The sequence below is a fragment of the Cotesia typhae genome, unplaced genomic scaffold (genome assembly GCF_013202065.1).
Source record: "Cotesia typhae breed Kobodo isofemale line unplaced genomic scaffold, CoteBio_Ctyphae contig_50, whole genome shotgun sequence".
Classification (NCBI taxonomy): domain Eukaryota; kingdom Metazoa; phylum Arthropoda; class Insecta; order Hymenoptera; family Braconidae; genus Cotesia; species Cotesia typhae.
Window position 1 is genome coordinate 2,336,796 of NW_027423758.1, and position 21,997 is coordinate 2,358,792.

General features: G+C 24.4%; 8 protein-coding genes across 11 annotated transcripts; 4 read left to right on the top strand and 4 right to left on the bottom strand.

Annotated features, from left to right (window-relative positions):
• Positions 1 to 124: 124 nt before the first annotated feature.
• LOC141531852 (glutathione S-transferase LANCL1) lies at positions 125 to 5,135 on the bottom strand. 2 transcript variants are annotated; one of them, XM_074249901.1, is made up of 10 exons: positions 5,069 to 5,135; positions 4,821 to 4,940; positions 4,603 to 4,724; positions 3,453 to 3,632; positions 3,220 to 3,368; positions 2,883 to 3,159; positions 1,843 to 2,025; positions 1,625 to 1,771; positions 1,423 to 1,525; positions 125 to 302 (listed from the first exon to the last, which is right to left on the bottom strand). In XM_074249901.1, the coding sequence occupies exons 3-10, from the start codon at positions 4,705 to 4,707 to the stop codon at positions 226 to 228; spliced, it is 1,221 nt and encodes a 406-aa protein (XP_074106002.1). In that variant the 5' UTR covers positions 4,708 to 4,724; positions 4,821 to 4,940; positions 5,069 to 5,135; the 3' UTR covers positions 125 to 225. The 2 variants fall into 2 exon arrangements, with proteins under 2 accessions (XP_074106002.1, XP_074106003.1); XM_074249902.1 differs by lacking the exon at positions 5,069 to 5,135 and having other exon boundaries at positions 4,821 to 4,970.
• Positions 4,622 to 6,579, top strand: LOC141531869 (synaptic plasticity regulator PANTS). The gene is given in 7 exon segments (XM_074249938.1): positions 4,622 to 4,760; positions 4,887 to 5,013; positions 5,192 to 5,348; positions 6,040 to 6,166; positions 6,169 to 6,203; positions 6,280 to 6,412; positions 6,415 to 6,579. Coding segments are annotated over 5 exon segments (534 nt in total). The 5' UTR covers positions 4,622 to 4,760; positions 4,887 to 5,013; positions 5,192 to 5,207; the 3' UTR covers positions 6,513 to 6,579.
• A 75-nt stretch (positions 6,580 to 6,654) lies between these two features.
• On the bottom strand, positions 6,655 to 9,089 carry Myd88 (myeloid differentiation primary response protein MyD88). Its single transcript, XM_074249945.1, is given in 7 exon segments — positions 6,655 to 6,887; positions 6,890 to 7,097; positions 7,169 to 7,328; positions 7,516 to 7,684; positions 7,798 to 8,021; positions 8,112 to 8,305; positions 8,777 to 9,089. Coding segments are annotated over 7 exon segments (1,209 nt in total). The 5' UTR covers positions 8,890 to 9,089; the 3' UTR covers positions 6,655 to 6,746.
• A 185-nt stretch (positions 9,090 to 9,274) lies between these two features.
• On the top strand, positions 9,275 to 11,118 carry LOC141531867 (uncharacterized). 2 transcript variants are annotated; one of them, XM_074249936.1, is made up of 6 exons: positions 9,275 to 9,502; positions 9,764 to 9,885; positions 10,030 to 10,151; positions 10,474 to 10,550; positions 10,634 to 10,785; positions 10,868 to 11,118. In XM_074249936.1, exons 1-5 carry the CDS (start codon positions 9,370 to 9,372, stop codon positions 10,765 to 10,767), a joined length of 588 nt encoding a protein of 195 aa, XP_074106037.1. In that variant the 5' UTR covers positions 9,275 to 9,369; the 3' UTR covers positions 10,768 to 10,785; positions 10,868 to 11,118. The 2 variants fall into 2 exon arrangements, with proteins under 2 accessions (XP_074106037.1, XP_074106036.1); XM_074249935.1 differs by having other exon boundaries at positions 9,276 to 9,502; positions 10,634 to 11,118.
• A 341-nt stretch (positions 11,119 to 11,459) lies between these two features.
• On the top strand, positions 11,460 to 13,618 carry LOC141531868 (uncharacterized). The gene is made up of 5 exons (XM_074249937.1): positions 11,460 to 11,712; positions 12,276 to 12,397; positions 12,478 to 12,599; positions 12,681 to 12,757; positions 13,393 to 13,618. The coding sequence occupies exons 1-5, from the start codon at positions 11,580 to 11,582 to the stop codon at positions 13,518 to 13,520; spliced, it is 582 nt and encodes a 193-aa protein (XP_074106038.1). The 5' UTR covers positions 11,460 to 11,579; the 3' UTR covers positions 13,521 to 13,618.
• On the bottom strand, positions 13,240 to 14,718 carry LOC141531870 (uncharacterized). Its single transcript, XM_074249939.1, has 4 exons — positions 14,504 to 14,718; positions 14,345 to 14,420; positions 14,055 to 14,267; positions 13,240 to 13,771 (listed from the first exon to the last, which is right to left on the bottom strand). The coding sequence occupies exons 1-4, from the start codon at positions 14,513 to 14,515 to the stop codon at positions 13,623 to 13,625; spliced, it is 450 nt and encodes a 149-aa protein (XP_074106040.1). The 5' UTR covers positions 14,516 to 14,718; the 3' UTR covers positions 13,240 to 13,622.
• A 1,871-nt stretch (positions 14,719 to 16,589) lies between these two features.
• On the top strand, positions 16,590 to 17,358 carry Np15.6 (NADH dehydrogenase [ubiquinone] 1 beta subcomplex subunit NP15.6). Its single transcript, XM_074249675.1, has one exon. The coding sequence runs from the start codon at positions 16,706 to 16,708 to the stop codon at positions 17,216 to 17,218; it is 513 nt and encodes a 170-aa protein (XP_074105776.1). The 5' UTR covers positions 16,590 to 16,705; the 3' UTR covers positions 17,219 to 17,358.
• A 1,459-nt stretch (positions 17,359 to 18,817) lies between these two features.
• On the bottom strand, positions 18,818 to 21,990 carry Grasp65 (Golgi reassembly-stacking protein 2). Of its 2 annotated transcripts, none has more exons than XM_074249837.1 (3): positions 21,188 to 21,990; positions 20,767 to 21,097; positions 18,818 to 19,470 (listed from the first exon to the last, which is right to left on the bottom strand). In XM_074249837.1, exons 1-3 carry the CDS (start codon positions 21,803 to 21,805, stop codon positions 19,136 to 19,138), a joined length of 1,284 nt encoding a protein of 427 aa, XP_074105938.1. In that variant the 5' UTR covers positions 21,806 to 21,990; the 3' UTR covers positions 18,818 to 19,135. The 2 variants fall into 2 exon arrangements, with proteins under 2 accessions (XP_074105938.1, XP_074105937.1); XM_074249836.1 differs by having other exon boundaries at positions 21,152 to 21,989.
• Positions 21,991 to 21,997: the final 7 nt, after the last annotated feature.

A 21,997-nucleotide genomic window follows, 5' to 3' on the forward strand; every position in this document is an offset into this window, starting at 1 on the left:
TAATTGAATAGTACTTGCTTGTAATTTATAATTTAATTTTAAAAGTTTTATGATTACGTTATCGAACTATTTTGCTTTGTAGTTCATAAAATTTAAATATATCAAGTAAGTTAGATCGTTACTCTAGAGATAATACTTTTTTATTTAAGTTCAAAGTTAAAGATTAAGAGTTATTAAAAATTAATGGATTTCATAATCTATGAGTTAATGTCAATATTAAATATTTTAGAGAGTGTATCCAGGGAACTTGGCTGACGATGGATTGGTAAGATCAATTAAGTAGTAAATAACTCCAGCGAGACCTAAAAAATTTGGATAGAAATAAATTTAAAAAAAAAAAAAAAAAATAGTAATTATTTAAAAGTGGGGTCAAACCCATTTTAGGCCATAATTAGGTGAAAAATTAACATTTTCAAATTTTTTGTTTTTATTCTGCTTGTCTTTACGGCAGATTTATAATAAAAAATGTTGTAAAAGAAAAAAATAAAGATTTCGATAGCTTTTTTAACTTCAAAAGTTGGAAAAAAATTTTTGCTCTCTTTTTTTTGGATGAAATTTATAATCTATTTTTTTTTAATATTTTTGATATATATTTTTTTTAAAAGTACATAAAAAAACGGACAATTAAAAAAAAAAAAAAAAAGGATCAATATTACAATTTTCTAAAAAATTTATATATTTTTTTAAAAATTTGTTAAAATTGCGATAATCAACTTTTTTTTTTTTGATCATTTTTTTATGTATTTTTCAAAAATAAATATATCAATAAAATCAAATGGAGATTTCGTTCAAAAAAATGAAAATTAAAGTGGTTGACCCACTTGGTAAATAATTACCAAAATCTTTTTAATTAGTTTCAATAATTAGTCATTATTTACAAGTAAATTTTTTAATTATTTTTATTTTGCTTGTTTTTACGAATTTATGACAAAAATGTAAAAAAAAAAAAAAAAAATTAAAGATTTCGATAGCTTTTTTGTCTTCAAAATTTGGAAAAAATTTTTATTCTCATGTTTTTGGATAAAATTTCTAATTTTTTTTTTTATGTTTTTGATTAATATTTTTTGAAAAGTACATCAAAAAACGAACAATTTAAAAAAAAATTGAATATTGCAATTTTCCAAAAATTTATAAATTTTTTTGAAAATTTGTTAAAATTGCGATGATCAACTTTTTTTTTTTTTATTGTTCATTTTTTTTTTATTTTAAAAAAAAAAAATATATTAATAAAATCAAATAGAAATTTCGTGCAAAAAAATTAAAATTAAAATCGTTGATCCCACTTGTGAATATTAACAAAACATTGAATTAGATTTACGAGTCACTTGACCGCTAAGCAAAAAAACTTTAATTTATATATATACAATCGGTCGAATAAATAATTGATAATCAACAAAAAAATTTTTTTAATAAATTTTTTACCTTCAAAAAGCGAGTACGGGCGATCAGGAATTCGGTATTGGTGTTTTTCATAATCAAAACACCACTCGGCAAACTTACAAGCACGATACAGATGTTTTAATTCCTAACAAACATTACGTAATACAAATTACATAGTTTACAAGAATTGTAGACGCTTGGAGATAAAAAAATTTTTCTCCTTATCGGTGTTTATTTCAATTACCTTTGTCTTTTGATAAAGACATAAAAATGTGTAAGCGTTTCCTGATACTCCGTGACAAATTCCGCTTCCTTTTTTCAATATTCCTCGACACCAAATTACCTCACCGCAATCTTTCGCGATTTCTAAATAATCTTCTCGCCCAAAAATCTATAAATCAATAAATTGAATTTAATATTTTATACATATAAATTGTAAAAAAAAAATAATTAATTAAAAACCTCATGAGCTAAAGTAAAAAGCATCGTCATTGACGGCGCTCCATGACACCAATGAACCAATTTGTCAGAATTACTCCCGACAGACGAAGGAAAATTCCCAGTAGGGTATTTCAGAGAAACTAAATAATCAATTGAAGGTTCAATTTCATTTTTCAGCTGATCTTCTGTCAAAAATTCACGTGCCTTTAAATAAAAATATAATTTTTTATTGATGGTTGCTAGCAACCTTGCAGTCACTATGTAACTAGAGTGACTTGTGAACTATAAATAAATAAAATTTTGTTTAATTGTACTGTACTTTCTTAGCACTTGACGTTTTTAAAGATATAAGCTCATCCTGATGTTAAATTCATTAAGAGCTTTCATTTGAGTACCCACATGTATTTTTGATATATTTTTCATATATACATATATTTAATATATATAAATATATAAAATATATGAAAAATTGATGTGGGTACTCAAATGAAAGGTCTTGATGAGTGTAACGTCGGGATGAGCTTATATCTTTAAAAATGTCAGTAGTTGACAAAATACAAGGTCATTTCTTAATTATTAATATTTTTAAAGTTGTAAGCTTATCCTGATTTTACACTCATCAAGAGCTTTCATTTGAGTAGCCACATGCATTTTTGATATATTTTTCATATATATACATATATATAAATATATAAAATATATGAAAAATTGATGTGGGTACTCAAATGAAAGGTCTCGATGAGTGTAACATCGGGATGAGCTTGTATCTTTAAAAATATAAATATTTTACAAGATAAAAGGTCATTTTTTAATTATGTATCTAGAGATAGAGAATTTTCGAATGCAGCCTAAATACTTATCATTATAAATTGACTATTGGTGAGAATGATATGAAACCTTAAAAAAACACAAATTAAAATCAAGGTCTTTGCAATGACACTAAATTTCACTAAAAAAACCGATTCTATCATATGACTATCCTGGATACAAAATTTTTCTCATTTTCTTAATAATATATATCATTTACTGAATTATAAAAAAGAATTTAATAAAAAACTAACTTGCAAAAGTATATAAATTATTCCAGCAAGACCATGAGCACCACCAAGATACTCCGAGTCATGCCAAATGTACATCAAGGGCGTGTTGTATTTACGCGATTTAGCGTAAGCTTTACCAATCGTCAATATGCAATAAATAATTTGTTTTATTACGTCATCCTCAATCGCATTAGGAATGTGCTTGTTGACAAACAAAAGAGCGTAGAGATAACCAGCGCGTCCATACAATAATTCGTCGTATGAACTTTTAGTCGCATTATTAAACAACGCTTTCAATCTAGAATTATTTTCATTAAATTAATTACAACGTGACTGGGAGAGAATGCAGTACACATACTTCGCTACCATAGAATGAGATTGTGCTTCATAGTTTAATGACTTGAAAATAACGGCTCCAAGGGCTAATCTTCCAGCTTCACCAATTAAAAATGTTATGTCTCGTTTGCTCCTAGAGTCACTTTGTCTTTCGATCAATTCTATAGCTCTCTAAGGGATAATTTACTTATAAATAAATTATTGATTATCGTTAGTCGACTGGATGTTAACATAATTAGTCTGATGCATAATTACTGTTATGTAACTCTCGTCGTTAAACCTTGTGCCGTATAAATAATACAAATATGCGATTCCAGTATTTCCAGTATAAATTGAAGAGTCGTCCCGATTATTCCATTCCTTTTTGTAATTATTTAAACGATTCAACATTGTTGTTATCTTTTCTTTCAGCAACTCTTTAAAAATGTCATGAATCTGTAAAAATATATTTATCATTTCTTCATTAATTATTATTGATAAAATTTTCATTTTGAAAATAACAAATAATAAAAAAAATTGAAATTTATTTTAAAAAAATATTTTCAATTTTTCAAAATTTTTTTGCATTAATTTTTATGATACTGAAATTAGCGGACACTTTTGACAATTTTTTGGTTCTTTTTTATGAAAATTTTTTTAATGAAACTGAAGTTGAAAGATATACATTTTTTTTACATATTTATAGCAATTAAATTATTATAAAAAACAAATTAAATTAAAAAATTTCAGTATAAAAATTAATAAAAATTACAAGTGAAAATTTTTAGAAACATTTTCTTATAGTAATTGATTTATTAAAAAAATTTTTTAAATTAACAGCTGACTGCTAACTTCAGTATTATTTTTTAAATGATTTTTTTGTAGTATAATTTATTTATTAAAAAAATTCTAAAAATTATCAAATTTCTCTCAATTGAAGTATTATATTTTTATCTAACAATTTTTGTGATTTTTATTAAATATTAATTATAAAAAAAAATTCTTAAATAATTTCCACTTCTAATTTTTTTTAATTTCTAGATGTGGAATTTTTATGAAAGTTAACTTAGCAGATAATTGATAATTTGAAGAATTTTTAAAACAAATTATGGCAAAAAAAAAATTGACATTTAGAAATTTTAAAAAACTAAAAATGCAATTTTTTGAAAATAATTTTTTGGAGCAAATTTATTCGTTAAAAAAAATTAAAAAATTGTCAAGTGACAGCTAACTTTAATGTCATGGAATTTTTTAATTAAAATTTAGTTATAAAAATCTAAAAATTTGACAGACGTCTCTTAGTTTCAGTATCATTTAATTTTTTGTTTATTTAAAATTAAATAATTGTTTGTTACTTTCATGAAAGAAAAATTAAAATTTTTAATAGTTTAAATAAAAATTATAGGTAAATAAAAATGAAAAGTACGTCATTCTTTGTAGCATCAATTATATCTTGTGAACTTCCTGGTGAATAATCTTCAAATTTATTTTCAAAATGACGACCATCATTACGATAAAATTTTGAATCCATTTTTTTTTAAGAATAATCTGCAATAAACAAAAAAAAGTCAATATTTATTTAAGGTTAGTTATTGTTGACGCTTGCTGAGTAACATTTATTGAAAATTGAAATTTATGACTCACGTTTTAATTAAATGTTATAATTTAATTTAAAAAACTAGTTGTTTAATAATTTATAAATTTTTTCAGTAATAATTTCAGTAAAAATCCGTCTTAGTGTGGAGTGACACGAGCCGGCTGCAACTTATATATTTAAAGGTTAACGCAACAATAACATACAACATCTATATATTTGTATATTTATAATTAGTAAAATGTAAATAAAAAATAAAATAGATTAATTTTTTATAATTTTAAGTAAAAATATTTACATGACATAAAAAATTATTTTAATTTTCTTAATTTTAAAGAATTGCCAGTGAAAGTTTTAGAGTAACGTTACATCATTAGGAGCGCTCTTTAATAAGTTTGTAAATATTTTTTTTTTTTTTTAGTTTACAATAATAAATAATGAGTGATCAAAAAAAGTGGGACGAACATCTAAGAAAAACTGAAAAACCGTCGGAGAAAAAAGAAGAAATAAAAGTCCAGGAAAAACAAAAGGATGATAGTGAGAAACCAGAGGAAAGAATTTGGGAAGGAGATTGGATGGTATTTTTATAACCTTTAAATATTTATATTAATTTATATAAAATATATTTTTTTTAAACTGAAATTAACAGATATAATTTTTATGATGACATTAAAGTTAGCAGCCACTTGATAATTTTTTAATTTTATTTAACAAATAAATCTTTTCTGAAAAACTATTTTTAAAAAATTGCATTTGTAATTTTTTTAAATTTCTAAATGTCAATTTTTTTTCTCATTTATTTTTGCCATAATTTATTTGTTAAAGAATTCTAAAAATTACTAAATATCTGGGAAATTAATTCTCATATTTTTATAACTAAATTCTTTTGAAAAAATGTTAATAGAAAAATTCTACACCTAAAAATTTATGGCATTAAAATTAGCAGCCACTAAAAAATTTTTTTATTTTGTTTTTTTTTAACAGACAAATTTGTTCAAAAAAATTATTTAAAAAATTGCATTTTTTATTTTTAAAAATTTCTACATATCAATTTTTTTTTCTAATTTTTTTTTTTTTGCGATAATTTATTAAAAAAAAAAAAATTATAAAAATTATAAAATTTCTGCTAAATTTATTTTCATAAAAATTTTAAAACATTATAAGTGCAAATTTTTTAAAATATTTTTTTTTACTGATTTATCATAAAAATAGAAAAAATTGGCAAATGTCTGCTGTCTTCAGTATCTTCTTTTTTTTTTTAATTTATAGTTAAAGCCGTGCTATATGTATGAAGATGATTACAAAGATTGTACTTCAGTAAGAGGTCGATTTTATCAAAATTTCATTTATGGTGAACATTTAGATTGTACTCAATTTAAAACGGATTATTTGAATTGCAAAAGTGGAAGAAAAATGATGATGAAGTTGCTTACGTACGTATTTAATAATTAATATAACTATTAATTATGCAAGATTAATGATTAACATTATAAATTTTTTGTTATACAGAATAAGTTGATAGAAAGCGTGAAACAGCGTAGAATTGAACGTTTAAAACCTCATCTAGCGAACGATGTGTGGACCAAACGTGATAAACCACCGGCAGATTGGGCTGAACCCCTACCTGAGTGGATGGTTAAAAAAATGAGGGAACATTTCTTGCATCCAAACAAAAAAATATTGATATAACAGGTTACGATAATAACTTGGATTTGTATGTACCATCGTGCACAATACTTTAATTGTAGAATAATTTGAAGTAAATTTAGCAGTGATTTTTTAATTAATAAAAAATGTTTTAAATATTTATTAGTGACTTGTTTCGTATGACACTAAATTTCACTAAAAAAACCGATTTTACAAATTTTTTCTTATTTTCTTGAATAATATAGATTATTTATTTAAATTACTGAAAAATCATTTATTAAAATACAAATTTGTATATATCACAGTCGATTGCCAAATTTTTAAGCGCATCAAGATTTTTTACTAACGAGCGATTTCAATTTTCTTGTGCAAACTTTCATACTCTTGGTCTTTTTTTGTTTGCCCGGAGTATGGTCTATGGAAATCGAAGTGGAATCAAGGTTGTCTAGCCCCTCTAGCGACGGGAGCTTTTAATCAAATCATTCTGACTATCATCAGACGATAAGGTTTTCGTTGTAACTTGTTTTGACTTCTGTTTTATTGGCCATTGAAATTTTGATTTTTTTTTTGAAACTTCTGGTGTTGATGATGCTTCCAAATCTGAAACTTGTGACATTGGAGTATTTGGAACTTGAGGTGCTTTACTTATTAGTTCTTCACATTTGGCACTTGTTAATTCACTGAAATAAAAAAATAATGTTGATAAAAGACATTTTAATTGATAAAGTAAATAAAAAAATAGTATACATACTTTTTAGGAGTATCAATGGGCACAGTTGCTATTGAGTCTTGCAGTCTTTTCCAAAAATATACATTGGATTTATTGTAAGTAAGAAGTGTCATAAATTGTAATGCTTTGGGTATTGTACATTGTTCATATAAACAGGGTATTATTTTTCGAAGATTTTGTTCTGTAAAAAAAATTTTTTAATTATTTATTACTTTAATAAGTATTTTTTTTTTTTCCATTTATTAAATTGAAACAAAAACATATTTTTTTTAAATTGCATTTAAAGTTTTTCAATTTTTTTTATTGGAAAAATTATAAAAATTTTTAGATGTCGGCTAACTTAATTTTCATCATTTTTATTTACTTACTTATACCAACGCCTTGAGCATATTTTACGATAAAATCATTGGCAGAGCTCTTTATAAAATTTGGGGATAACACCACAATCAGTCTATTACAACGTTCAGATATCATATCCATTACTGCTACATGTTCGAACGGTATTCCTCTTACAAAATCTCTGTCTTTTATAAAAAGCTAAAATTAAAATAAATAATTATAGTTAGTTCATTTAATATTCAAGTATCATTTTCAATTTAAATATCAGTTACTTGAAAGTAGATTATACTCTAAAATTTTAATTTAATTACCTTTAAATTTTGTTTTTGTTCTAAATTCTCAATAATTTCTTGCGCAAAATCAGCATCTTCGTCAGCATAAACTAAAAATGCATCGTAGCGCTGAGTTGATAATCCTGTTTTAACTCGGTGAAGATCATCAAAGGTCAATATTTGATTTTCAATATCATTATCAACAACATCAGCAGATGTCTCATTTCTTTCCACTCGTTTATAATATTCTTGTGCATCTTTATCTATTTAAAAAAAAATTTTAATCTTATTTTTTCATTGAGAATTTTATCAACATAAATATTTGATACAAAAAAATAAATTAAATAATTTACCAAAAACTGGTTGCGTGTCATCGAAGACATCCCAACGCTCTAATTTTTCCAAAATTACTTGCAAGTCTTTTATGACAAGTTGAGGATTTTTTTGTGTCGCCACATTTAATATAAATGCTACAGGATCTGGTTCATTAGATATCGCTGGTATTAATTCACCACCCAACGAAAATAAATCGGCAACACCCTCCAATCTCTAAAAAAAAAAAAAAAAAAAAATTGTCACATGTTGATAAATTATGATATTGAAATTAAAAGACAACTGTCTATTTTTTAAATTTTTTTAACAATTAAATTATTATGAAAAATTTTTAACATAAAAATTTTACATCTAAAAATTAAAAAAAAATACATGACATTAAAGTTAGCTGTCACTTGAAAAATTTTTAATTTTATTTAACAAAAAATTTGTTCCGAAAAATTATTTTAAAAAAATTACATTTTTAATTTACTAAAGTTTCTAAATATCAATTTTTTTTCTCATTTTTTTATGCAGCAATTTATTTATTAGAAAAATTATTAAAATTATTAAATATCGGCTAAATTAATTTTCATAAAATATACAAGTGCAAAATTTTTTTTAATAAAAATAAATAAAATTTTCAGATGTCTGCTGATTTCAGTATCATGATAAATTTTATTTTTAAAAAATATAAACAACCAACCTCGGATATCCATCTTCTGTAGGAATGCATTTTATAGGATTTAATAACGCAGATAATATAAACTTTGATTCGGTAGACAAGACATTAAGTGGCACTTTAGAAAGATCTGCCATTTTGATAGAATAAAGAATTTTACAATAGATAAAAATACGATTAAATAATAATTAAATAATACTGCAATCAACAACCCCAACAAGTGTCATGACATCATGCTCACTGAATTGCCAATTGCAAGGAATATTTTGAGGTTATACAGTAAAAGTGCCTCAACTTGACTTACTAAAGTCGCCGTGGGGAATCTTTGGGTTTTCTCCCCCTCCCTTAATTTTCCCCCACTCAGTAAAACATGCTTGATTTGAAAAATGTACCAAGGCTAGAGTGTCACCTGCTGGATGCATTACATATTCAATTTTCAAATTTTATTTCAAGACTTCAATTTACCGCCCCCGTGAGGCTGAAAAGAATAATAAATATAAATTCACAGTTTGTTTTTGAAAATCTAACCTTGAATTTGTCGTTATTTTCATTGTTGTTATTATTAAAAATCTGAAGAGTCGTTGTACATAAAATAATTGTTATTAATTATTTAAAAAATGGAAAAAATACTAAATCACCGTGACAGATATATTTGTTCAGTACCGAGTAGTGAACAAGTAAAAGAAAAATTTAATGACTTTTTAGCACAATTGGATAAATTAAACCGTCAAAGTTATGATCAGCTAGCACGTAAGTTTTTATAATTAATATGTTTAATAATAAATTATAAATGAAAATTAAGTTAGTCGTCATCTAAAAATTTTTAGAATTTTTTTTTATTGAAAAATTATTTTTTAAAAAAATTCATATGTAGAACATTTTAAAAATTACGCATGCAATTTTTAAAAATATTTTTGTTCTAATTTAATTATTAAAAAAAAATCAAAAATTAAAAACGTCGGCTAACTATATTATTATAATAATAACTGAATTTTGTGTTGGTTTTGACAGAAGATGCAGAGAAGATGGAAAATCAAAAAGACAAAATTGCTGACTTAAAAAATAAATTATTAATTAGAGAAAAAAATAAAAAGTCTTTAGAAAAAGAATTACTAAGTTCGGCTGAATTATTGGTAATTGATTTGTTTAATCTTTTAAAATAAAATTTTTTTTCTTTATATTTTTTAACTGAAATTTAATTAATTAAAATGTATCGAAATTTTTTTACTGTTGTAATTTTTAATTAATTATTAATATATAACCATATTTTATTTTAGGAGGAACTAAATACTGAAAAAACAAACTCAATAGTAGAAAATATGGAAATGGAATCAAGGAAAAATCAAACAAAAGCTAGAAAAACTAGCATGAGCGATGAAAAAATTTTCGAGGAGGGAAGGTAATAAATAAAAAAAAAAAAAAAAAAAAAAAAAAAAGGTAAAACTGTAAAAGTAATATTTTTTGAAAATGATCCTAAGGTCATTTGTTGTCAAGTGTTTACCGGTAACTCAGAGTGCTATATTTTTTATTATTCAATTGAAATAATAATTATTTAATGAGTAAATTTTTCGGAAATTTCCTCAAAATGTTATTAAGTAATTTTAAGATATATAACAAAAGTATTTCTACGTATGATTTTTTTATAGACATTCTTTACACTAGGAGGGTACTTGGATCTCCTTAACGTAATTATTAATGACTTTTAACTTTCATTATTTCAGAAAAAAATTGAACTACTACAGAATTTTAACAAACATCAAATGGGATTATCAGGATGTAAGGACTTCAATCAAAGGCGGTATCCTTTTTTAAACAAATTGAGCATGATTTATATTTTTAAATTAATTTAAGTCAAACTTTTTCTTAACCGAAGTACTATAGTGATCACAGATCGCAGGGACTACACGCATAAATTTTACTACGATATTGACGACGAGAAAATAGAAGAAAAACTTTGGGAAGAAATTGAAAAATGTGCGGACTTTGATTTAAAAAAAAACTCCCCGCCTCATTAACAAAAACAATTTCGAAAAGTATTTTATAATTTATAACTACTTGATTAAATTTTAAATATAGTATTTTAGTTTTTCAATATAATTTTCTTCTATTTATAAGATATTTTAGGTATCTTTAAGGCTATACAGTACAACATGGTTATAAGTTACATCGGATGATCTACTCACTCACTTATTTAGGTGTTATACATTAACTGTTGTTGTTTCAAATAACTTTTTCATTTTTAAACTCTGCAAGCAGTACAATTGCCCATTGTATTAACATATTGATATTATTTATTGTTATATGCTTAAAAACTTGGCTGTTTCAATTTTAGTAAAATTATGTTGATGGAAAAATTAAAAATAGCAGATATCAATAAATTATTTTCTTTTCCTCAAATATTTTTAAAGAATTATATTTATTTATAATTATAATTTAATTTTATGATAATAAATTTAACAGATATTTAAACATTTTTTTAACAAATAAATTATAACAAAAAGAATAAAAAAAATTATAAATGCAATTTTTTAAAAATAATTTTTCAGAAAAATTTTGTTTTCTAAATAAATTAAAAAATTATAAAGTGACTGCTAACTTCAGTATTATATAAGTTGTTATTATTTTCAAATAACTCGCGCGCTTTTGCAATTTAATTTTTGTAATTTTTGTAAGAACCAAAATTACCCAACTAAGGTAAAGAAGACCATTGACGCCATTCCATGTTTGTAAACACCAACTACAGATTCAAAAATATATCCTAACCTCTAAAAAACCGTTTGACACATTTATAAACAATATATTTGTTAATAAATATAATTATTTAACAATGGAGAAAATATTAGCACATCGAGCTAAATTTTCCGCTGAATTTTCTAGAAAACAGGATACAATAGAAAAATTTCATACCTTAACTAGAGAATCAAATGAAATCAATCTGAAAAACAGTGAAATAATTGCGAGTAAGTATTTTTAAACTTCAAAAGTATTTTTAAACTAAGAAAAAAAAATACTTTTACTTAATTAACAATTTTTTGGTTCAAAAAACTCAATGACAATCACAACTGAAGTTGGCAGACATTAAAAATTATTTTAAAAATTTATAATAATGCAATTATAAAAAAAAAATTAATTAAAAAATTCCACATGTGAAAATTAATAAAAATTACACGTGAAAATTTTTAGAAGCATTTTTTTATTGTAATTGATTTATTAAAATTTTTAAAATTGACAGCTGACGGCTAACTTCAACATTATTGACGATCAAACATTATATTATTATTCATTATTAATTTCTGAAGAGAAGAACATCAATACTTACTTTTGGATAATAGATAAACAATAGAATAGCTTTATTTAAATTAAATAAAAATTATTTCAATCAATTTAACAAGTTCTTGAGTTAAAAATATGTATTCTTTAAAATTTTCAAGAACATAAATTATTGTATCAAGAAAATTTTCTTAATTAATTAATTTTTTTTTCTCAGTGTACTAGATAATTAATTTCATTAATTTAATTTCAGATCAAAATAAAATTATACAAGATTTAAAGAAGACAGTATCGTATGAAAAAGATAAATCAGCTGTTGAGCAGCAAAAAGTAGTTTGTTTTGCGAATGAGCTTGAAAATCAACTTGATGCCATGGTAATAATTTTTTTTTCTTCAGTGAATTTATTTATTCAAAGATATGATAATGAACTTTTTTTTTTTTTTTCTCTTTCAAGGAAGAGCTAATTGACGAACTGGAGACTTTAAGATTAGAAAATAATAAGTCTGAAGTAAAAATAAAACAACTAAAACGTATAAAACCTAATCCTAAAGACCAACAACTTTTAAAACTCGGAAGGTAAAATAATTTTAAAAAATCTTTAAAATTAATATTCAATTTTTTAAACTACTCATATTTTTATCCTATTTTATTTTTTAGGATCAAGTTGAAGTATTATAAAAATTTGACGGGCGTTGTGTGGAATGAACAAGTTATTGATGATAGCACTAGCGGATGTATCCTTTTTACGTTAATCAACATGTTAATTATTATAATACTGAAATTAGCTGACTAAATTAAAAAAATTTTTATAAAACATTGATTACAAAAAAAAGCGCTTTAACCCGTTGAGGACACACATACATACATGTACCTGAAATTCCAGACGTTCGTGATACAAAATTGTTTTTAATTCATAATTTCGACGATATTAAAAAGATCACGCCAGTTATTTCTGAAAATCGTTCTTTTGGGGTCTCAAAGGTATGAAAAAAATTTGAATCCTCTCCGACTTCCGGAACACCCCCTAATGACAACTCTTATTATTAAAAAATTCATAATTTCGTGTCTATTAAAAAGATACATACAGACATACGGACAATAACTTCCCAACTTTTGAAAATTTTCAATTTTCTTAGCGGGAAATTAAAAAATTATGTTAATTAACTTCAGTGTCTTTAATTATTCTTAAATTTTATCATTTATCATCACCAACAAGTTTTATTTAATATCAACTTTTATTTTAGACTTCGTTTTTTTTCTACAAATTTTTTTTTAGTACAACTTGCATTGATATAAAAAATGATAAAAAATAACCACAAGATTAAAATGTAATTTTTTACAAGTGATTATTCCTTAATCAAATATACAGTTATCACGAATTGGCAAGAGTATATTCAGTCATTTTCTCTGGGCAAAAACGAAAAAAAAATCGAAGGTAAACTTTGGGGTGAAATTTCAAAATGTTCAAAAAATTCCAAGTCTCCAAATAATAATTAATAACATTAGATAACAAAATATTATTTATGTATTAAATAATTCTAAATTACTTGTAAATAGAATCTTATATTAAAATTAAATAAATTTTATACTGGGAATTTATTATGCACTCCGAATATTTCTTAAAACTGTCAAAAAATAATAAACAACTAACCAAATTAACGCACACATTATTCCAATTGCAACGATTGTTGTTAAAATGCAAAAAAATATTGAACATAGTACTGTCGCTCCAACTGTAAGTACCGCAACTGTAATAAATTATTAATTTTTTATTTATTGAAATTAAACGATTGATATTTAAATTCTTCCTGGTCATGACACTGAAGTTGAGAGACATCTGATAATTTTTAGAATTTTTTTAACAAACAAATTATAGTAAGAAAATTTTATTTAAAAATTTCATCTTTAGAAGCTCTGAAAAATTATGAATGACGTTTTTATAAATAATTTTCTATGCTTAGGTCATTTTTCAAGAAAAATAAAAAAATTGTCGTGTCTGCTAACTTCAGCTTCATTCCCGGTAAGGCTTACCTTCTACGACAATAAATCCAGTAAGTGCAAATGCGACGTTGATAAGGGCGAAAGATATGAACAAAAATATTGGAATTACAAATATTGCTACCAATAGCAGACAATAAGCTGTCAAAATTGGATGCGACATTAAATATTTTAATATTTGGTCTAATATTTCATAAACTCGTGCATCAATCATGAATTTGTTGAAATTTTTCTTCATTTTAGAACCTAAAATTAATTAATTAATTAATTAATTATCAAGTATTCTATTAAAATAATCGGGTTTAAAATTGACAGCTACTTACACTTTTTTGTAAATAAATCAACGTAATAACTCAATTTTTCATAATGCTCGGGATCAACGGACTCCATGGTATTTCTCTGTAATTTTTTTATAATTAATTAAACATAAAAAATTTTAATTATTGCAATAATAAATGTCACTTTTATAGAAAACAACTTACAAGATTTGTCATGATTGAAAATGTATTAGGTTAAGTGAATTTAGAGTTCAGAAATATGTCAACCACAAATTATTATATATCAGTTTATTTATTTACTTTCTTATCGTAAGTACTTTGTTTCAATACTGAAATACTATTTAAGTAGTCGCAATTGCTTCATGAATATTAAAAAATATTGTGTTTACCTGTATACATACGAGATCAATAGAATTAATTTTGTATTAAAATGTTTTGGTGTCACTGATGGCGCAACGGGATAAAGTCCTCTGCAATAAAATTTTGTTATAACCATTGAGCACTTAAAACTTTTAATTACTGAAAATTTTTATTGTTTATCAGAAATTCGAGATATTTTATCTTAAGATTTTTCATGATAAAATTTTAATTGAATATATATATATATATCAATTGAATTGTATACAATTAAAAATTAAACAAAAAGTAGCAGACAAAAAAACTTAAATATTTAAAATAAAACAATTAAAAAATTCATTATACTAAAATTAGCCGACGTTCTACAATTTTTTATTTTTTTCAGCAATTAAATTACAAGTAAAAAAATACTAAAGAAAAATTGCACGTATAATTTGTTAAACATTCTAGGGTAAGTGTGGGTATTACTGCGGATTTTTTTATTTCAATTATTAATAAATCTTACTTGAGCTTTTTGAATATTAAAAAAAATTGTTTTTAGTAATTCAAATCTTCAAGAAAATATTTGCAATTTGTTCAATTTGTTATTAATAAATTAAAACTAACTGGATATACAGGTAGTATAGTAAACTATAGCTTTTTTGCGAGTTTCTGCACGAAAAGAGATTATGCATAATATATATAGGTACTAAAAGATCTTTTTGTTTACATAAAATGGTTCAAATTAAAAATTTATTTTGATCAATTAATATTATTTGTTTAAGGACGCAGTAATTGGTATGAAAAAAATAAATATATTTGTATTACTGCGAATGTTCTCAATAATCCGCAGTAATAGAAGCACCTCTATTTGTATTCCTGATTCAGAAAGCTGATTTGAAATGATTACCTCCATGTTAATTGTATATCTATATAGTATTTAAATCCGATGGTTTTAAATCATTTCAAATTAGATTTCTTAATCAGGGATGCATTTGTACCAATTACTGTAGGTATTAAATATGCATATATTCTAAGAAGAAAATATTTCCTGTCAATTGACAGTTCAAGTCGTTGCCTTCAAATTTCTCTTAGTTAAAAATAAATCATTAATAGAAATTGAAAAAATAAACAAACAAATGAATCAAAGTTGATAAAAAATACAAGCGATCATTATAATAAAGAATTTGTTGTGTTAAATTAAGCAGAAAAACTTTCAGACAAAGAAATTTTCATTAAATTAAGTGAATGTAACTTTATTCAAAATTTTTTCTGATTAATTTAAAACAATTCAAAATGATTTTTTTAAACCAAAAATTGTGTTTCTTCGACAAAGCTTATTTATTTAATTACTATAAAAGCTCTGCTTGTTATATACATGTATATGAACTTTTTTTTAAAATGCTTATTATTTGAAGAAAATATTAGTTTATCGCACTCTTAATTTTTTTTTTTTTTTTTGAGTCAATAATGAGTCAAACTTTGGTTTAAAAAAAAAATTATTGTTATTTTTGAAAAATTTAATAAAAATGCTTTTGAAATAAGTCCTGCCGAAAAAACCGCAGTAATACCCACATTACCCTAGTTATTTTTTCAATAAAGAAAATTTTTTTAATTCTCAAATGTCGGCTAACATAATTTTCATTAATTTCTTAAATATATTTTCTTATTGCTAATTCAATCAATAAAAAAAAATATGATATTAAAGTTAGCTGTCACTTGACCATTTTTTTAATTATATTTAACAAAAAAATTTTTTCCGAAAAATTATTTTAAAAAAATTGGATTTTTAATTTACTAAAATTTTTAAATATCTATTTTTTTATGTAGCAATTTATTTATTATAAAAATTATTAAAATGATATAAATATCAGCTCAATTAATTTTCATAAAAAAATACAAATTTTTCGTTGTCGGCTAACTTGAGTTTTATCACTAGATGTCGTAATAAATAGTAGTGAGCCCTAACCTGTCCAAGTACAAAATCGTGGACGGTTTCGTAATAAAAAAAAGTGACAAAAAAACACAGTAGTAGGTTTATAAAAATAATAAAATAAATACTAGTGAATAATGGCCAACTTAGTCCGTCTAAGTGCGAACCAACTGCTGAGAAGTGGTATCGTTAAGTCGCTAGCCAAAAATCCTCGGCTGATGAAAGTCATAATACCAAATCCACGAGCAGCAACAATACCATCACTGCGTTTTGTCAATACTTCGTCAAAGCCAACCCAGGCCCAAGCAAGTGCCAGTTCTCCAGTGACACAGCAACAGAGTTCCGCTGATGTTGCTGAAACAAAGTACTGGATCAGTTGGGGTTTCAGTCAGGAAGAGGAATGGCTCGACAGGCTGCTAGCGCACTTGACGTTTTTCTTCGGTCTCACCATCTGCATTATTGTGTCTGGTGCCGTTTTCTGTTATCTGCCAGACCCCAAGTGCCGTGACTGGGCCCAGCGAGAAGCTTTCCTCCGTCTGCGGTACAGAGAAGACCACGGCTTGAGCCCCATCGACATAAACCTCATTGATCCATCTAAATTCACTCTGCCCTCTGATGAAGAACTTGGTGATACTGAGATTATTATTTAAATTACACTGTCATTATAAATAATTAGAATAAGAACAAATTATGATTGTTAATATTTATATACATAGTAAATCTTAAAATCTGTAATTGAAATCATGTAAGAAGGGGTAGAATATAATCATATTTACTTTAAAATGTTAAATTTGTTTTTTTTTCTTATTTTTTTAAAACTTGCTAGTTATTAGTGCATGACATTAAATTTAGCTGTCACTTGACAATTTTTTTAATTTTTTTTAATAAATAAATTACGGCAAAAAAAATTATTTAAAAAATGGATTTGTAGGAATATTAATTAATTAAAAATGCAATTTTTTAAAAATAATTTTTTAGAACAAATTTTTTTTTTAAAGAAAATAAAAAAAAATTGTCAAGTGACAGCTAAATTAATTTTCATTATTAGTACTATTATATATCACAAATCTTAACTAATTAATTTTATTTTTTCTTCAAACTAAAGTATTAATAAATATTAATCAAATTTATTACTAGAACCTTTATTGAGTTAGCAGACATTTAAAAATTTTTGATTTTTTTTTATTAATTAAATTACAACTAAAAAGATCTTCATAAAAAATTGCATTTACAGTTTTTTAAGTTTTTTACATTAGACATTTTTTTTTTATTGTTTAATTGAAATTTTTTATTGAAAAAATTTCTAAAAATTTTGAAATGTCGGCTAACTTGATTTTCATCTAGAACCAATTACTCCATTTATTTTACAGTCTTCTAAGTATTAAACTTTATGTTTTATTAATTTATTTGAATTTTTTTATCTTACATTAAAAATTGTTATTCTTAGATTATACTGAAATTATCATAAATTTTGGAATTTTTATAATCAATCAATTATAAAAAAAAATATTGGTGATATAAAAAAAAATATCTAGGTGAAAAATTAACATTTTTTAATTTTTTTTATTCTACTATTAAATATATATCAAAAAATTATTTCAATAGTTTTTTTGCTTTCAAAAATTGGAAAAAATTTTGGCTCATGTTCTTGGATAAAATTTTTATTTTATCTTGCTTTGATTTTTTTGATATATATATATATATTTTTTTTTTAAGTACTTAAAAAAATAAACAATTAAAAAAAAAAAGTTGAATAAATTTTTTTTGAAATTTTGTTAAAATTGTAATAAACTTTTTTTTTTTCAATTGTTCATTTTTTTTTATGTATTTTTCAAAAAAAAATGTATCAAAATTAAAAAAAAATTTCATTGAAAAAAATGAAAATAAAAATTGTAAACCCTACTTGTAAATAATTATCAAAATATTTAAAGAAAATAGCACTTATAATTTTTTTTTGCTAAACATTTTTCATTTTAATTCAATTGTTACAAAAATTTCAAAAATTGTTAAATGCCTGTTATATTCAGAATCATTATTCTTAGATATACTTTTCGTAATTAATGTACACGTTAGATAATTTTTCTGCTGATAAAAAATTTATCAAATTAACAACAGCAATTAAATAATACAAGCAATTTTTAAATTAAAAATGAAAAAATTTGGCTTTTAATTTATAATATGGCTATAAATTCAATAACTATCCATAACTTATAAATAAACTAATTTTAAATACAATAAAAACCAAGCGGTTATACCATACATATTTATTGATTATAAATTGATATATTTTTAAATTAGTATTATATTAATTATTAATAACTTTTAAAATTTTCCAAAATGATCCAATCATATTTACACAGAGCTCTCAACATTAAAATAAGAAGCTCATTATTAATAATTAGTTTGTTTCTCATTTATATAAAATGGACATGTTTGTTTAATGAATTTATTATAAAATAGTTGTATTATCTTCATTTATCCATTAGCTTTATCCTCTTGATATATTGATCTGAAAATAATTCAGACGATGTTGATTAATTTTTTATTATGTAAATATTATATTAATCTTATTGTGTCGTAGCAGAAGTCATAGGAACATTTGTGGTGTTTGTCATTTGATTTTGATCTTGCATTGGAAAGAAGTTGCTGGTTTGTGGTAAGCTTGCTGAAACGGTGATGGGAGGCATGCCAGGAAGTGAAATTGGTGTCGTTACCACCTGGGGCTGTGATAAGTACGGCATATTTGACATGTTCGTTTGTTGCGGCATTGGTGGTGAATTGAAGCTGTATTGAAGACTCGGCGATGACTCTGGAATTGATGTATTCACAAGGAATGCTTGGGCTGGTGGTGCTACTGGCATGCCGGGTATACTTGGTGTACTTTGATACATTTGCTCTGCATCTGAATCAATAAGTGAATAAGTCAATTAAAGTTTTTATTACACTTATAATCTATGATATTAATTATTATTCTTTGTAATTTATTTTTAACAATTACTTTACAAAAATTAATAAAATTTTTACAAAAAAATTGAATTTGAAAAAATTAATTCAATATAATCGTATCTCGAGAATATTAATTTTTTAATTTTAGAGAATTTAATTTGAAGAAAAAAGAGTAACTTTTGACTAAAAAAGAAAGGTAATTATTTACAATAATTGATGAATTTTTTTTTTAATTTTTCGTTTTTTTTTGTACTTAAAAATATATATATATATATATATATATATATATATATATATATATATATATATATATATATATATATATATATATATATATATATATATATATATATATATTAAAAACAAAAAAAAATAAAATAGAAATTTTATTCAAAAACGTGAAAGCCAATATTTTTTCCAACTTTTAAAAATAAAAAAATTTTCAAAATCTTAATTTTTTTTTCACGATATTTTTTATCATAATTAATTTTTTTGAACGAAATTTCTATTTAATTTTATTAAAATATTTTTTTTTTGAAAAATTCACGAACAAATGAACAGTTAAAAAAAAAAGTTGATTATCACAATTTTAACAAATTTTCCAAAAAATTCATCAATTTTTTTAAAAAATTGTGATTTCAACTTTTTTTTTTTTAATTGTTCGTTTTTTCATGTACATCCAACAAAAAATGCGCCGTAAAAACAAGCAGAATCAAAAAAAAATTTTAAATGTTAATTTTTCACCTAGTTATGGCCCAAAATGGGGTTGTCTCTACTTGTAAATAATTACAAAAAAAAACATGAATATATGAAATAGAAAATAAAATTGAAATTATAAAAATATATACCCGCCAATTTTTGGAATTTTTCTTAATAAAAAAATTAAAAAAACCATAAATGTAATTTAAAAAAAAAAAAATATTTTTTTACTTCTAATTTAATTAATAATGAGGGTAAATTCAGCAAACAGCTAATTTTTGAGAATTTTTAGATTAATTTTTACTTGATGGTTGTAAAAAAAATCTAAAAAATTGCATAGAAAAAACTTGTGAGAACTTCCATATGTATTTTTTTAAACTATTCCTTCTGTAACAAATAAATTGTTAATAAATTATTAAAAAATTATCAGATGGCTGCTAAATTCACTCTCATAATTAATAAATAAAACATTAAAATTCTTCTTACTTCAGCCATGATAAAAAATTAAATAAAAAAAAAATTACATTAATTTAAAAATGAACTTTAAACATACTTTGTAAATAATTAGGCTGATTGAAGAAACTGGCGGCTGAACTGGTAGTTGTTGTCGCACCAGCAATAGCAGGATCGATGAACTTAGGTGGTGCGGACGTATCTATCGGCATTGATTGCGGCACTGGTACCGTAGGGATCGGTATCGTTGGTATCGTTGGTATAGCAACTGTAGTAGTTTCACCAGGTTGCATTACTTCAGCAGTAGTTGAAACATAATTAGGTGGAATAGTGAAACCTGGGGGTACTGTTGTAACAGCAGGATTGTTATTAACTGGTGGCTCATAATTGAATGGCTGTGCTTGTGCTGCAATCGGAGTTTTAACGTTGGTCTAAAAATAAAAAATTTATTAATAATTAATAAATGATAAAAATAAAATATTTACCTGATATGGGTTTGGATATAATTTATTGTCAAATACATTTCTAATAGGTATTCTATGAAGATACCCGTAGCCGATTCCACAACCAAGGCTGCCTTCTCCTCCCCATTTGGAGTTTGGCGTAATAGTAACTTCCCGACAGGAATCATCAGTAGTGTTGTAAACATAGAGTTTCAAAGGCCTAGCTTCATGGGCTTCAATTAGCGTAAATAGGTCTTCGCTCTCATGTAGAGCGGAATCAGCGCCGATAATATAGTCAGTGAAGGATCTGAGGCCAGCCAGCTCAGCTGGTGATGACGGATGAACCTCTAATACGTGCCATACGTTTTCATTAGCTCCTTCAAATGAACAAAAACGTATGCTGACACCCAACAAACCGTGTCCACCCCATGTCAAACTCGGTACTATTGTCGTTTGTCTGACAGTTTGATTTTTACTGTTGTAAACTGTCAGCTGTAATTCCTTATCTACATTTGATTTTAAAATATCCTTGAGCGTGTCATTGTCTTGGTCCAGCCTGATGTTCCCAATAGACACAATAAAATCAAAAAATGCCTCAAGTCCGGCTTTGTGGCCCGGTGATCCAGCTTGAACCCTCAGGACATGGTAACCCTCAGTTCCACCACCAGGTACTTCGACACTTTGTGACGAGCCCATTATTTAACCTGCTTTAAATTACCTTTAATAATATTTAATATTATCATTAATAAATTTTTTTATTTTAAATAAGTTGCTGAAAATTAAAGCGCTTGAATATTATAACGAAAACTAAAATTACGTGGCACTGGTAATGTAATAGTACACTTAGTAATGACTACTTGATGACGTTACGAACTGTCTGGCTAATCT

Excerpts from the sequence above, each read along its gene's own strand:
- LOC141531852 (XM_074249901.1), bottom strand. The coding sequence starts at position 4,707 with ATGGATTCAAAATTTTATCGTAATGATGGTCGTCATTTTGAAAATAAA. Across the intron at positions 3,160-3,219 it reads TCTCATTCTATGGTAGCGAA|ATTGAAAGCGTTGTTTAATA; the intron begins GTATGTGTACTG and ends AAATAATTCTAG. Across the intron at positions 1,526-1,624 it reads GTCTTTATCAAAAGACAAAG|GAATTAAAACATCTGTATCG; the intron begins GTAATTGAAATA and ends AATGTTTGTTAG.
- Np15.6 (XM_074249675.1), top strand. The coding sequence starts at position 16,706 with ATGGCCAACTTAGTCCGTCTAAGTGCGAACCAACTGCTGAGAAGTGGT.
- LOC141531870 (XM_074249939.1), bottom strand. Across the intron at positions 14,268-14,344 it reads TGATTTATTTACAAAAAAGT|GTTCTAAAATGAAGAAAAAT; the intron begins GTAAGTAGCTGT and ends AATTAATTTTAG. Across the intron at positions 13,772-14,054 it reads TGGATTTATTGTCGTAGAAG|TTGCGGTACTTACAGTTGGA; the intron begins GTAAGCCTTACC and ends AATTTATTACAG.
- LOC141531868 (XM_074249937.1), top strand. The coding sequence starts at position 11,580 with ATGGAGAAAATATTAGCACATCGAGCTAAATTTTCCGCTGAATTTTCT. Across the intron at positions 11,713-12,275 it reads AAACAGTGAAATAATTGCGA|ATCAAAATAAAATTATACAA; the intron begins GTAAGTATTTTT and ends ATTTAATTTCAG. Across the intron at positions 12,398-12,477 it reads AAAATCAACTTGATGCCATG|GAAGAGCTAATTGACGAACT; the intron begins GTAATAATTTTT and ends TTCTCTTTCAAG.
- Grasp65 (XM_074249836.1), bottom strand. The coding sequence starts at position 21,805 with ATGGGCTCGTCACAAAGTGTCGAAGTACCTGGTGGTGGAACTGAGGGT. Across the intron at positions 21,098-21,151 it reads TATATCCAAACCCATATCAG|ACCAACGTTAAAACTCCGAT; the intron begins GTAAATATTTTA and ends TTTTATTTTTAG. Across the intron at positions 19,471-20,766 it reads TCAGCCTAATTATTTACAAA|ATGCAGAGCAAATGTATCAA; the intron begins GTATGTTTAAAG and ends TTATTGATTCAG.
- LOC141531867 (XM_074249936.1), top strand. The coding sequence starts at position 9,370 with ATGGAAAAAATACTAAATCACCGTGACAGATATATTTGTTCAGTACCG. Across the intron at positions 9,503-9,763 it reads AAGTTATGATCAGCTAGCAC|AAGATGCAGAGAAGATGGAA; the intron begins GTAAGTTTTTAT and ends TGGTTTTGACAG. Across the intron at positions 10,551-10,633 it reads AAGGACTTCAATCAAAGGCG|TGATCACAGATCGCAGGGAC; the intron begins GTATCCTTTTTT and ends GAAGTACTATAG.